At 30.9% G+C, this 16,778-nt stretch overlaps 1 protein-coding gene across 1 annotated transcript in view; it reads left to right on the forward strand.

Moving 5' to 3' along the window:
- Window positions 1-16,778, forward strand: part of LOC117169875 (neprilysin-2-like) — a 37,148-nt gene that overhangs the window by 1,972 nt on the left and 18,398 nt on the right. Inside the window, 1 exon segment of the mRNA XM_033356383.1 lies at window positions 3,669-3,980. Within this exon segment, the coding sequence (XP_033212274.1) occupies window positions 3,669-3,980 (312 nt within the window).

Here is a 16,778-nt window from a genome sequence, read left to right on the forward strand (position 1 = left end):
ATGCACCATCACACCGGACAAAACTGACTCGGGAATTGGTTGAGTCGTACAGCTGGCAACCGCTACCCCACCCCGCTTACTCACCAGACTTGGCTCCATCCCGCTCAGTTTGCAATGTATAATATATAAATAGCCAATTATATGCACAGGCTGATATCAATAAAAAAGTAGTAAAGTTGTTTGTTGTGAATATAGAAGGTATACCCACGAAGGAATAATAAGGAGACCTAACTCCGTTTCCCCACTTGGCAATAGAAACATTACCGTAAGTGGCATGCACATTACAGGAAGATTTGAAATTTTCTTGCGCAGATGCGCAGTTGTCCTCTTCCTATACATGGAAAAGTGTGCGAGTGAAAAAGTTTCTCAAATTGATGTAAGTTAGAGATTCTGTTCGTTTGTTTTGATGCAGGTGCGAATACGCTTCGCCTTTTTAAAGCCCCACCTGTTAACTATGAAATTTAAAAAAACCTATTTGCAAATTGCAATCCGAAAGCTTAACAAAGGACCTTTAAGTGTCGGCTACTCTATTGATATAGCATCTCTGTTATTTATGATCGAATTCTTATTTCAATTTCAGCCTCTCTGCTTGTTATTTATGATCGTATTTTTATTTCAATTTCGGAAAGTACATTTTAAAGTCTTTAAAACATTTAAACGAGCTACCTGGACCTGAGTGCCTGCGGAGAATTTCTCAGAGTTTCTCAGAGCCTTGAGAATATGCTGATTAACAAAAGAACACAACCTCTAACTTACGTCAATTTGACAAACTTTCTCACTCGCACACTTTTCCATGTACAGGAGGACCTGCGCACCTGCGCACGAAAATTTAAGATCATTCTGTATTGTGCCTACCACTTACGGTAATGTTTCTATTGCCAGTTCCAAATGGTTTCCCACTGGCAGTTGGGTCTCCTTATTATTCCTTCGGGGGTATACCTTATATATTAACGGTGATAATTATCAAATTTCACTGAAGACTTTCAATTTTGTTTCGAAAAATTGCTTACCAGTGAAGTCCTGACTTGAATGTACTAAGCGTATTCAAAATAAATACAAGCTTCAATTAACATTCATTATTTCCACTGTAATTTATAGTTTTAAGAAAAATGATCTTTTTGAGTTCGAGCAGGAAATTTTCCTCAGAAATTATATGTAATTATGAATTGGATAAGAAAATTTTTGAAAAAAATTATAATTCAGATTTCGAACTAGGAATTTTCTAAAATAATTCTGACTCCAAAAAGTGAGTCTTTCCAAATAATTACAATTGTAACTTGGACAGGGGCAATTTTCTAAAATGATTATAATTCTGATTTTTAACAGTGAAGTTTTGGAAAGAACGATATTTGTTAGTTGGTTCAGGGAATTTTCCAAAAGAATTATGATTCTAATTTCGAAAAGGAAATTTTTAAGAAAAATTCTAATGAAATCTGGCAATACAGAACTAGATAAAAAACTAATCTGCATTTTTTGGATAGGATAAAATCATTCTGGAAAATAAAAATCAAGATTGAAAAATAAAACAAAAATACATTTTTGGGCTAAAATGTTGCTGAATTGAGGGAAAAATGTTTAATGAGAAAAAAGGGAAAAGGCCCATTAATATTTTTGAATATTTTCATTGTCAATTTTAAATATTTATAAAAAGTTTTAAATGCTTCTTCTATGATAAATTTAATAGATTAGCTAATTATTAATAAATAAGTAAGAAAAATTCTCATTCAATGAATATCATACATTATTAAATACAAAATTAAAACACCCAATATCGAACTTACAGCTATTTTAATTGAATATCATAATTGTGAAAAAATTATTTGTTCACATAACTGGTACATAACCTTAAAACTACAAGGTCACGCGTTTCATCGCTTTGGTCGTTGTTTTAATTTTACATAAATTTCAACTTTATTTTAATAACATGGATTTCGGAAGAAAAATTTTCTAAAAATTAAAAAAAAAGCCATACCATTCATAGTTTATAGAACATTAAAAAAAAGAAATACACTTAAAAATGTACTTGTGAGCACTCGAGGTATCATTGTACTAACGAAATAACCTATATAGAATCGTCTACTATTTCCGGAATAGATATCAATTTCCAATATGCAATTATTCTAAATCTAAATTTACTCTAATTTATTTGGAATTATTTTCTACTTTGTTCCAATATGTTAAGTTTATATTTGTTCTTTCGCTTTCAAAAAAAATGTACACGTTTCTATCCACAGTATCGCTCCTTAAAGCCTTGAAGAGGGACCGAAACTTCGACATATTAAACTGGACCTGAATAATAAAGAATTTTTTGACACAAAAAACGCAATTTTTTATGTCTATAACATAGGTCGCCTGAGGTTATATATGTTACTTTGTTTTCGTCAGAGAATCTTAACACAGAAGAAACTGAAGATAAAATGTATATAGATTTTAGTTACAAGATTCGCTGCAACATAAATTAATCTTATTGAATAAACTTTGCACGAAACTTAGATAATCTCGTGGTTTTAAACTGTTTTGGAGTAATTTTTCATCGAAAAAGTGTCGTCTGTTATAATTTGTTTGACACCACTGCGAAGAACATGAAAGTACGAATTAAATCGTTTTGAAAATCAGGACACCACATTTTTAAAAACATTGCATTCATTATATTTTCATTAAAAAAATAATTGCACTTATCACAGACGAATGAATACATATTTCATTGCATAAATATTTCAATATAAAAATATTTTATCATTTTTAAAATAAATTTTTTTAACAGACTCATACAATGTAATTGATTTCTAATTATTTAAGTCAAACTTAATTTTATATTGAAATAAATTATTTATCATATCAGAAGTCTTGCTAATGCTTCAATCTCAAAGTGATTTTGATTCCTATTTGGTTTTTATTTCAAAACAAACGATGGTTTTTGTTGTGCTAAGTTCTTTATTTTCATTCACGAATAATATATTTCAATTCGTTATCGATCAGTCACATTATTTTAAAAATAATAATTAAGTTACCAAAAATTTGTTTCAAATCTGGTGTCCTGATTTGTAGCTCGAATTCACTCATACTTTGTCATTTTGCAATTGCATCCAAGGATGTAGTAGATGACTACTTTTATTCCACCGTAAGATAAACTTTCGCCAAATAGCAAGAAAACTTTATCAGCGGAAGATTTATCAGTAACACAATTTAGTTTTAGTTTTTATACTCGTGAAAAAAATATAATTAGACTTGATTATACATTAAAATTAACTGGGAATGGTTTATTTCAACTTAAACATTTCAAACGTTAACATAGTAAAAATAGGAAGAATTTGGATAAGATTTTTAATAACATAGTCTCAAAGAAAAAAATCTCGTGTAACGGAATTATAAAAAATTCAAGCGACATAAGTATGTTTCAAAAATCAACGTAATCGGCTCATTAAAGACATTTATACAACAAAGAAAAAGCAGAAAGAATACCAGTTTTTCGCAAAATTTTGTTACAGACCTCGAATTTGGTTTAAATTTTTGTTTTGTAAGATTTTCTTCTAAATTTAATGAAAAGGGAAGTTAGACGATACACGTTGCTGTCGTTCTCTAAAGTTCTATTTTCCTCCAACTCTGCAAAACTAAATTAAATAACTGCAAAATTTTTTTACAATTAAGTCTTTATCCTGATGTTTCAGTTTGCGTCAAAGCCACACCAGATTTCGGATTCCAGCCGGCTTCATTACCGTCAATAACTCCTGCCAGTACAGGTATCGTCAAAACACCTAATTCTGGAGGACAACAAGCTTCATCGCTAGCATCACTTCCTGCCAGTACAGCTAACATCAAAGCCACACCACTTCCCGGAGTCCAACAGGCCACGCCACTTGCCGGAGTCCAGCACGGTCCACATCTACCACCTGCCACTGTAGTTTACCGTTCAAAGGAACAGCTCAAGGGTGTCTACTACCAAGCAGGAAAACATAATCGCATAATTAAAATAAAAAAAGGTATAAAAGTATGGATAAAGGACAATGTGGTTTTTGCATGGTGTAATCAGGGATTAAAACCTGTATTGTATAATCAACATCATAAAATGATTGTAATAGACAATGGGAAGATAAAGCTAATGGATGATTATTATAGTAGACGATTAGGCCTAAAACTAGGCACTCACCCCCCACCACACCCTTAACGCATTTGTTCCAGCGGCTCTCGAGAAAGGTTTTCTGCAGTTTTCCTGCCCCTTGGCTAAAGATCTTAGCAAATGCGAGCGCTTACTTAAGAAATCCGGCTGCAGACGGTAGGGTATAAATAGGGAAAATGGGTTTTTCATATGTAAATATGCACAAATGTATATCTTATCAACAAAAACATCTTAAAAACATTTTTTGCTCCTAAGTGCCCCTTTCCTTGACAAAATACTATGAGAAAAATGTTAAAATTTCGCAGTTTGTGAAAAAGACTTTTTATCTCCGTAAGTGAGACTAATCGATTGAAGCCCAAATTTAAATTAGTTATTTCTTACGTTTTAAAAATTTTTTATGTTTTTATTTATCTATCAGTTTTGCAATATTTGAGAGAAGCCGTTAAATCCCTCTTTGCCCTTCAAATTATAACTTAAAGCAGGTTATTATTAAAGAGCAATTTAGAAATAAAATTTTAACCGTATTCGTATTTTCTAAAAGTTCTACTGCAAAACTTACCCCTTGAATTATTTTTTTACTGGCCGGACGTCCACTGGAATCTGTGCCAGGGATTAGGTTTATTTTTATTGTAAATCTGCGGTACACCACTCTTTTTATAAATAGCAATCACAGCGAGTCAGATACGTCTTAGCCTCCGTAGCGAAAACCTGTTCTCTAATTTATACTTTCAAATAAACAGATTTTATTCTTGTGTTAACAAAGGTAGTGTTTTATTCACGAGAATATACAATCTAACCTTTTTATTTTCAAATATTTATAAATAAACACCAATTTTATTATAATTACTGTCGCATATTTCACATTTACCTTTTTACCTTAGTTTGCAAAATTTATCTGGGCTAAATTATTTTAGCATACCTTAAAATTTGTTTTAAAAACCAATTTTTTATCAAATTTTCACCTAGGTAAATATATTACTGAATCATATTGCTTGATATTCTAATCGTCAAGTTTAATAAAGTTGGGTCCTTCACCATAAGATCAAGTTACTCTTGTATTAAAATAGAAGACAACTTTTTTACCCGGTATGTGTTCCCATTCACCGATAGTCTTTAAATGATTACTGAAAGATTTAAAAGCCATAGTTGAAAAATAATGATTAAAACTGCATTATTTAAACAAAATAAAAACTTAGATAGATCATGCTGACATGCATATATAGATTTTGAAACATTTCTTAAAATTTAAACCTAATATTTTATTTTTCTCATTACAATGTCGCTAAATATAATAAAATGTAATAATTAGTCACGTGACAAACTGTTACATGCACTAGAAACATTATACTTCTCTAATGAAAATGCAGTGTTTAACATCACTATAATAATGTAAGCTTATAAATTTCTACAAGTGTTTTTATTCTTAACGATCAAACATCATAAATTCAAATGAATTGTGTCCGATAAAAGAGTAAAACGTACATGTGTTCAATACAAAAATCTTAAGAAAATATTATTTTGCTATTGAGTGTCTCCTTTTCATTATATAAAATTTTAATTTTTAGTATAAAATTTTAAAAAGTTGAAAAATTTCTTAGCCATCATCATTTTCATACCAAGGTAAAAATTAAGAAAACCATGAAATCGAACTTATGGTTTTGAACTAACCGCGAATTCGGATTCAGCGACCCCAAAAACGTCTCCGAGAAGAGATTTTGTTCAATTCCCTCGTTTTCTAAATTTTGATCTTGGAATGAAATTCACCCCGACCTGATGGGGTTAAAATGAGCCCTAATTCGTGTTTAGCGATCACAAAAACGCCTTAAAGTAATGGTTCACGCCTATTCAATGGGTTTTGTTTTCTAATTTCACCCTTTACTTGACCTTGATCCTGACCTGATTAAATAAATCTGACTCCGAATTCGGATTCAGCGACCCTAAAAACTTCTGAGAGTAAAGGTTTTCTCCGATCCAATAAGTTTCTCCATTTTGACCTTTAATTGACTTTGATCCTGACCTGATGGGGTTAAATTGACCTTGGATTCAGATTGACCGACGACAAAAACGTATGGGTATGGTGGTTTAGATCGAGTTGCAGACATTTTTTTGTGGTTCTGTGTGATTAACATAAATACAGAGCCGTGGAAATGAGATCGGACTTTTTAAATAATATCTGTTTTTTATTAGACGTACATTGAGGCACTCCAAGACTGCTTAAAATAACAGAGGTAAATATAAGAATAATTTAATATGGTTACTTAAACTTTTTTTCTAAAATGTTGCGTACATACCTTTCAAAGTGTGCCTAAAAAATTAAAATCATGCACAACCTAATGCTTCCTAATTAAGAGAAAAAAATATAAAATTCCAATAACGTCCCAAAAAGATCAAAATATTTTAACGAAAAGTCAATAAGAGAGAATATTAACTGATTTTCAGCTTGGGCTCTTATCATTTGTGATCGAATTTTCTGATGAATTAAAGTGAAAGGGGTTAAGGAATACCCAATCATTATATTTTCTCTTGGAAGAAATAATATGGTAAAACATGAATGCTAGTGAACTTGCTTCTGCCTAATTACAATATTTAGAATGCCGCATTCTGTATAATTCTTTCAATAACTTTATACATCTGACACAATCGTGTTTCTTTATTAAACTATTCAGTCTGACCCGCTTTACATTTATAGAAATTTTTAAAAATTAATATAGACCTAAATTAATTCATACATGATTGAAATTCTGTCATAAAACAACAGGACGACTGCCAGAAGGATTTCTGGCATAAGGATATATATTTTCACTTAGCCATCAATAATTAGTTTTGCAAGACTAAATTAGAGGTAATATTTTGACTAATAACATCAGTAATTTTTAACGAAACTGTAAAAGCTAATTTTTTTCGAATTAAATTATGTAGTAGATTTTCTCTGGAAATTCTAATGAAATTAAACTAATTTCGATTTACACACAAAAAAAAGATTGAATATGAATGAAAAAGCTAAGAAAGCTTAAAAAAAAATTTCTTTAGTATTTGAAATGAACGTCACACATTATTAATATTTTCTAGGAAAAAGGTTTTATCTACGACCTTGGACGAATATAGTCATTGCATGTTTCACAACAATAACATTGATACTTTGTACTGAAGAAAATTGAAAAATAAATTAGTAATAATAAAAAACGAGGTGTTTCGATATTTCAATCGCGTGCAAAAGTAAGAATATGTGATTGGTCAGAGCGCCCCTTTGTGCAGACTGTTCGCACCTGATTGGCCAAACAAGTATTTTGATAAAAAACCTGTGAGGATGGAAAGCCAAATTGGATTGGTGTTATATTCATTGTCCCTTTTGATGTTATTAGGGTGTTTTAAGATGTGCAAGATGTGTTTAGTCAAATAAAAAGATATTTACTGTTTCGATATGGTTCTCAGCTAATGCTGATTGCATGATATGCTTTAGTCTGACTTTACTCTTATATTGCTTTATACGTTGGCTCACCGCTTTCCCGGTTTCTCCAATATAGACCCTGCCACTATTTGTACTGTGAAACAATGGATGTATTGTAGAATGTTGGACGTTTTTCTCTCTTTCTTTCGTAGGTTGTGTTGACTTGATATTTTTTAGTACATATATTTTCTTCTTGTTTTATCAATTTTTGTCTGTAATAGTATTATATTAAGATATGTTTAATGTTCTGTAATTCCTGTTTCAAGTTATCTTTATCTATTATCGAGACAGCTGTGTATACAAGGTAGTTAATGACTGATTGTTTTTGGGATAGTTGGTGGCGGGAAGAGGCGTGTAGGTATCTGTTTGTATGGGTGGTTTTCGGTAAAATTCATATCGTAATGTATTATCAGATCTTTTGTAGAAGAGTATATTCAAGAAAGGCAATTTCCATGGTGTAGTTCATCTAGTCCATGTCTTCATATGACAAAACTGTCATCAAGGTAACATAACCGACATTCCGGTTTAACTTTGGATTGACTGAAGATTTTACTTTTTAGATGTCCCGTAAAGATGTTGGCCATTAAAGGTGAGATTGGAGGTCCTATTGCTACTCCTGAGATTTGTTCGCAGAATTGGTTGTGACGTACGATGTTGGACTGCCAACATCTCACGCCAAGCCCAACTTCCTTTCTCAACCTTGAAAAACAAAAAAAAAAAAAACCACAGTTAAAGAACTCTTTTGGAATAAAGACATCATAATATTTCCCACAAACAAAGGCAACATAACAGTAATAATGAATAAAGAAGACTATAACAACAAAATCATGGACCTTCTAACTGATGACAAATATAAAAAACATAAAAAATACTCCCCAAAAACAAAAGTTCAGCACAACAAAACACCCTTCTAAAATACTCTAAACTTGACAGCAAGACGATATCTAAATTATTTTCTACTAATACCATATCTCCAGGACTTTATGGACACCCAAAAATCCATAAAAACAATAAGCCACTGAGAACAATCGTCACAGCAATAAACTCACCAACTTAAAACCTAGCAGCCTTTCTCATAAAAGTCTTGAATCCTGTTACAGGAAACTCTGTCACTTACGTCCAAAACACTTTTGACTTTATCAAAAAATACAGCAGATTCACACTCAAGCACCAGATATTCCAGTGAGTTTCTTCGTATATTACTTTTAATGACCAGTTATATGAACAAAACTCAGGAGCGACAACAGGATCTCTAGTTTCACCTATAATAGGCAAAATCTTTATGGAATCTCCAGGAACTCATTTTTTCAACTAGATCAACTACACAAGCTTTCCGATTTCATCAATCGATTACATCTTAATATCGAGTTAACAATGGCGATGTAACAAAACGGAAAATTGTCTTTCTTGGACGCTAGTTTGCAACCAAAAACATAACATATTAGGGTATGAAGTTTACAGAAAACTCATCCTTACAAACAGATACATGCATGTCTACTCCCACTACCCCAAATTAAAAAAAAAATCAGTCAAGAACTACCTTGTATACAGAGCTGTTTCTATAACAGATAAAAGTAATTTAAAGAAACAATTAAAAACAACCTACATAAGAAAGAGAAAAAAAGACCACCATCCTACTCTATATTCAAGTTTTTACCTAATAAACAATAAGAACTCTTGACAAAAACAACATTTAAACAATATTTAAACCACCATCGAAAATAGGACAACACCTAACAACGCTAAAGGCAACAAAGAACTCTCAGCGATCCGGGAGTATATATGGAATCGTAAGAGTGAAGTCAGAATAAAAAATTTCACGCAATCAGCACTAACTGAACAGCATATCGAAAAGGGTCATTTCATATGACAAAAAAAATCTTCATCGCAAAAACACATAACATTTTTCCAAGAAAACATAGAAAATCAATCGAAATCTTAAAACGCCCTAATAAGATCAATAGGCACAATGGATATAATACCAATTCAATTTGACTTTTCGTCCTTCCGCGTTTCTTAAAAAAGGACTGGATTGCCCAATCTGGTGCAACCATTTTACACGGTATGGCATTCTGGCCAATCACAGGCACGGTAGAGCGTATATATAATAAGAACATAATCTAAAAGCTTAGTATCATGTTATCCCGGAAGAAGTGAACTTCAATGTGCATGAGACTTCGGCAACATTCGCAGTTTTGCACAAAATTTATATCCGAAACAGATCCTTTATCATTATTACTAATCATCGGGAAAGCATAAAGTCTATTATTAAATAAGCAATATTTGTAATATTAAAATGGCCTTGATTTGTTGAATTTAAATAAAATAAAACAAGAGAGTTCACAAAAATTAGTTTCTTTACTGTAAAAATGGATATTATTTTTTATATTTTATACTAAAATTGAAAAATCAATGCTTTTTTTGCAATAGTCTTAATGTAATTACGTAAAAGTCTCGCCTAAAAAACATGAGTTTGAAGAAAGATTTTAAACTGAGACCACGCTTTTTCGTATGCTATGTATTTATTTAAGTTTGCTGAGTACCCGTGTAGAAATTATGACCGGGTTCGGGCCGGATTCCGGCAGAGTTGCCCTGCTTGTATTCGGGATCTGGTCAGGCTGCCCGGTCGGATTCTGGTTGGTTTCGTCACGCTGCGCTGGTCGGATCCCGGCCGGATTACCCGATCCGATCCCGGATACAAATAAGGTAAACCGGTCGGAATCCGAACGGTTTTTTACTGGGCTCCTCGATCATATTTTAATGTTGTCTTTTTACCACAGAGAACATATTCTACTAATTGGTAGAGATAAGAATCTTTGTCAGCACTTATTTCCACCCGTAAAAAGATGTTGGAATTTCAATTTAAGAACTGCATTCATAATAATAAATATATTAACTACAAACATTGATTCAATGTAAGTATTAAAATATAGGTTATGATTCTTAAGTTTCAATAAGAAATTGCATTGTAAGAAATTAAAGTTAAATTGCATAACAAATTTACCTTAAGCATAACTTAGTTTGCATATGTTTTTTTTTACAAGAGATACAATAAATTTCAGGGGTTTTACGTGACATCCTAACCTATGAAACCGGTTTAGAAAATTGATTTAACATTAACATTGAAGAATATTAATAATGCTTATTTATTAACAAAATAATTCACTTACCTTTAAAAAAAATAAGTATAATTTTACTGGGAAACTATGGATGAAAATAAAAAAGAAGTTGATCAACGATTTCGCACTCATGGCAAGTCTGGCAACCGCAGAACCAAAAGTGGGAAACCATATCATTAAAATTAGTTTCATTTTTATTTCATAATTGATAAAAAAAACAACTTAAATCACAAATAATTGGTCTTTCGCCTGTCAGATATTTACAAACGACCCACTTACGGCAGTCTTTTGTGGATGTTTCTTAAGATGTTTTTAAGGTTATGATACTTCTTTTATGCGCCATTTTTGGCCCGACTGGGTCCCGTTGGGAACTCGGTGAGATCCGTGACGGGCAATTAACAAAATAGTATCCCGGTTTCACCTGGTCAGATTCTGGCCAGAAACCTTCTTCTGGTCGGGTCAAACCGAGTCAAAAATCGTAACTTTAAAGAGACAGTTTATTTTGTTTGTGATGTTGAATTGTAAAGGAAATAATCTCAAATAAAGCTCTATTTTCTTTAAACTGATTCTGAACCCAATATTGAAGTTTCGCTCTCGATTTTCTGCATTTACTAGGAAACAACTTTTAGTGAACGCAAAAAACCTGTTTCCTGAATTATTTTGCATTGCGTTAGCAAAAGTTTTGTTATTAACTAAACATTATTTTTTTATTCGATCAAAAACTATTAGTTTTGTTCTTATTCAATAAAATCCCTGTTCTTATAATTAAGCAACGTAAAATCCCGGGTGTAATTTTTTTTTCAAACACAATATATATTATACTTTATCGTCATCTATAACCGATCCTATTTCAAATTGACGCTCCTAGCACTTTGATATTTTTAACTTCCAAATACTGTTTCTCAGAATTGGAAATATTTTTTTTAATCATACTCTTTTGGCTTTAATCTAGATATACTTCAGCTCAAGATTAAATTTGTTTTTGTCTTTAAATGGTAATAAAGACTTTACGGAAGTTAATTTTGCGTTAGGCAAAATGACGTAAGAAATATCAGGATCATCAGGTGGTTGTTCGATTTAAATAAGACTTCCTAAAAGTATGATCATATAAAAGAGAAACTTTCTCACCAAAGGACTTTTTTTAATTTCCAAAATGACGGAAGTTGCGTCATGTTAAATTTCGAAATTAAATTTGTTGTAATTATCGATATTTCTTTAAAGGCTAATTGTATTTTAATTCTGGTTTCATTGGTTATCTATTTATGTACTTTAACCATTCAGTATACCTACATGTGAGCGAAAAATTATATATGCCTGAATAATGAAGGTAATGCGAAATAACAGTTATGATGTAACCAACCACCAAAAGTGAGCACTTTGCGATCTATGCTTGGGAAGGGGAAAATTCCAATATCTCAGAATAGTATATGTACACGATAAAGCAGAATGTTCATCAGTTACGGTGTTATAAAAATGGGACATTGATCAGTTTTGCGTGAACTTTATTATAATGGGGATGCTTTGTACTAGGGAGTTCACTTTGGTAGCTATATTTAATTTTATTGGTAAGAATAAAATAATATAATAGTAAAATTTTCAGGACTTACTTACCACACAAATTCATTGAATTACCTTATCTTTAATTTCAAGTTTGATAATAGAATCGGAAGTATTAACATCTGTTTTATTTTGCTTCCATATGCTGGCGTAAAAGAAGACTTTATTTTTTAATTTGAATCTAGAGAAAAAGCGCAATTGAATGTCGCGCAATCTTTATAATAAACTCATTACAATCTTAAATCAAGAGATGTATCATTGGTAAAATGTTCTTACATTTTAAAGCAACCATTTATGAATCCGTGATGTTGGTGGAGGTGACGTGAATAATTTGAACGTTTCACAATACTGTCTTTCTTATTGTTCCAATTGTGGTAAAAATGTTACACAATTGCCTTCTTGTATTAAATATTTGCGTTCGTAACATTTTATTATCTCGAATAATTAGTGAGATTAAACTATTTAGTATGTAAAAAGAAGTGGTTAAAGTTAAATAATTTCAGATAAGAAGCATTTCAGATCTGAAAACACTAAACACATTTATACGTTTTTTAAAGAGGACTTCTCCAAATTAAAAAATATTTCATAATGTTCAGGGTTACAGTCTCGAAAAAACATAGTTAACGTAATTTGGATTAGACTTACCTTATGAAAAACCCATCCTAGCTGACTTGATTAAATTAAATTTAACATATTGTAGGAAAATGCTCGAAAGCTCGGACCCGGCCTTACTCGACTTTTTCGGTCCGGGCTCGAGAGACCGAAAACAATGATTACGTTGAAGTTTTTTATACTTAAAATTGATCTTGACAATTGAAATCTTGACATTTTAGACAAGTTTTGGAAATTTTTCCAAAGTTTGAATATTTTTAAAAAGTTTTTATTTTTTTTTAAACTTGAATAAATTTTGAAATTCATCAAAGTTTTGAAAATTGTTGAAAACTGTCAAAATTTTTGATAATTCTGATGATTTCTGAAATTCTGACAACATTTTGAAAACCTATGGAAACTGTGATTAAGAACTTCCATAATTTCTAAAAAATTTCAAGTCTAAAAAAATGTATTGATTCTTATTTTTTCTATTTTGGTTTCATAATGGATGGGTGCCAAACTTGGGTCGCTTCTTGTCCTCAAGACACAAGAGGGTTTCGCCGGCCTGTCGTTGTAATTTCATCGTGCCTATTGCTCGGAAATTTGCTCAAATTCACAAAAAATTTAATTTATTTTTTGTTTGTTAAAAAAAAGATATTTAGAAATGCCGTAAGCCCCATTAACACTTATTTTCCATAAGAAAAAAAATCGTTTTTGTACATTTGATTCAGAGTTGTCAATATTAGCTAGATGAAGTTAAATCCTAACATGTATCCCAAAAATTCCCAGAAGTGATTAAATGAATTTTGCGATATTTTAGCGCTAATTATGATTTTCGTACGGTTTCTTATTAAGGCAAAGTGATTATAGATTATTGAGAGCATAGAGCATAGATTATTGATTATAACAATCTTCTCTTTGATAATTTTTAAAAAGTTACGGTTTTTTTCTAAACATTTTGTCCACTTTTTACATCGTATTTCGAAAAATCTCTTTTTTTACCGTGAATGCATTTTTATAAAATAAAATAGATATTTGTAAAATTAATTGATACAATATTTACTACAAGTGGCATTGAGAAAAAAGCATAAATAATTCACTCGACAAATATAATACCATTAAAAACTGATTTTTGTCGAGGTTTACCAATTATTTTTTTGTAAAGAAAAAGTTACGGCAAAACTTAAATTTCAGAAAAAAACTTTTTCGCATTAATCTAAGAGAAGGTATTTATAAACAATGATTGTTTGACCGAGCATGTTTTTTAACTTGCCTTATTTACCACTTTGCTAAGTAAAAATTCGGATAAGAAGTCAAAAATTTCAAAACAAACCGCACCTATTTCGCATTAAAAAATAACATAGCTATGAAAAATAATAATTTGTTTAAATAATTATTTTTTCTAGACTAAATTCATTGTCAATTGACTCCTAGTAAAAAGAAGACAAATAGTTGAAAATTTCGGGAAAAACCCGAAATTTTCCTCAATTATTCTAATTGAATATTATTGCTAGTAACCATATGTTGTTTAAACAATTGATCTGTTAAATCTAATTAATTATTTACTTTAATATTACAGATTTTTAAAACATTTTTTAAATAATATTATGTAAGTATTTCCTCACTCTACTTGAAAATAGGACTAAAAGTTGAGATTTTTTAAAGAAAATCGCGACTTTCTAACTCTGTTCTAAGGAAAAATTGCACAAAACAGTGATTTTAAAAAATAATTGATCTACATATCTAATTATCAGCATAAAATATATGTTAAATATTAGAAACACCTTGCATTAATAAAAGCGCTAAAAATCATAATTATAGTGTTTTTTTGGAACCCTATAAAAAAATTTACTTCGTACTTTGAAAACCATATTATGAAGGAATATTCGCGACATGCCTTAAAAGGGTCAGACGAAATGAATTAGAATGATCGTATTACGCTTTTGCTATTTTGAATCACTTTTCAACATTACAAATTTATAATTTCTTTTTGTATTTTGCAGAAATATCAACAGGTACGTCACGGATAACAAGAGATTTTCTGCAATATCTGGAAAAGCCTGCGGAAGATCCAAATCATGAGAATGGTACTCGTTCTTTTTGAAAATTCACTTTCGTGCATTTTATCAGATCTTGAAGTTTTCGGACTCACTAATTAAGAAAAAATTAATGGAGTTTAATTCTGTCTCTTGCGTGGGAATCATCGGATAGGATTTCTCTTTTGCACATTATTGCAAGGCCTAATTAGGAAGGACTTCCTTTATTTGCTTTGTTTTGATTGTAAAAATAACTTTAAAAACTTTTTTTGGGTGCATCTACATAAGATACAAAAAAAAAAGGATTGCAAATGGATAATTTTTTGTCCTTGTCCACTTCTATACTTTTTGAAGACTCGACGTGTGTGAGATGAGACTGTGTCGTTTTTAAAACGAACACTTGAACATTTTTTTGAATTCCTGTGGGTGGGCGACCTTCAGAAAATATTTAGTTTTCAATCAATAAAAAATCTAAAAATTTTAAAATTCTTTCAAAATCGGGAAGCTCGCAAGATCGGACCGGTTTTGAGAATCCAAGACGGTTGGTTCTCGAAATTTTCAAGTACTCGAATCATGTTTGGTACTTAAAGTTTTTAGGGTACTCGAAGAAAATTACTATCTAGAGGTGGCCCACGCCCAATGAAGTTCAATAAGTATTTTCATTAGAAAGAAAGATGCTTTAGTAAATTTTATTCAGAGTTATCAATAACAGCTCAATTGAGTTGAAACTCCACATTTCTCTTGATAATCAGCCATAGACTATGAATAAAATATCACTTTTTAAATATGAGTTTTGAGAGTTTTTAGCGCTTATTACGATTGTTTGAGTTTGCCGAAATGTAAATTTTTTCTAATAGATAAAAACCCGAAATTCTATGAGAACTTGAAATGGTCTAGTATGGGATTTCGCAATTTTTGCAAACCCCCAGTAGGAATTATGTTATATTTTATGCGAGTAAATTGTACTTCAGAATCAACATTTTAAAAGAAATATTCCTGACAAGTTCCAGATATATCATCGGGTTCGTCGCCGAAAACAAGAGACTTTCTCCAAAATCTGGATAAGCCCGTGGAAGATGAAAAACCTCTGAAAGGTACAGTTTTCTTGTTAATTGTTAAAATTGATTTTAGCGCATTACATCAGATCTACAAGTTTTTGACTTCACAAATTGAGAAAAATTGGATTTTCCTTCGGTATCTGTCTGTTATTGTCATTATTTTGCAGCAACGGTTTTGGTTTTATTCATCGAGAATGCTTTCAAAAATTCAATATTCTTGTAAAACTATAAGAAACATTAAAAAAATGTATGCAAGCAAAATTGTTAATCTCAAGAAGGTGAAGAGATTTTTTCCATACATTTTTTTTAATTAGACTGATATTTTTTATTTGTAACGAATTTCAGTAATGACTGGAACATTAAAAAAATCATCAGTTTGTTTCACTAAAGTCTTTTTCTAAAAATATTGACAAATTTCTTAGAGATTTTAGTTATTAATCAATTAGTTAACTCCCTTTCTCAATTTTTATATTCGCATCCGAGAATAACTGTATAACTGTATTTATAGCTGTATAACTGTATGAATGTCTGTATGTATGTCTGTATGCTTGCCTGCCTGGGAGTAAGAGAATCTTTTCAAAAATTATTTTACTAAATTGGCCTCTGGTACACGCTTTTAGTGTCTAAAAATAAAGGTCAAGTTCGTTCAGCAGCTATTTTGGATAAAAATTCCAAAAGAGCATTTAAAAAATTTTAAGACTGCTCTTCTTTTAATTTATAAATTGTAAGTACGGCTGTTCGTAGTGCTAAAAAACAAACAACTTATCCTAATGATTTTTGTATTAAAAAGAAAATAATCACGAAAATTATAGCAGTTACAAATTTCGAAAAAACAAACGAAAATAAAAATTT

Source organism: Belonocnema kinseyi, chromosome 3, assembly GCF_010883055.1.
Source record: "Belonocnema kinseyi isolate 2016_QV_RU_SX_M_011 chromosome 3, B_treatae_v1, whole genome shotgun sequence".
NCBI lineage: Eukaryota > Metazoa > Arthropoda > Insecta > Hymenoptera > Cynipidae > Belonocnema > Belonocnema kinseyi.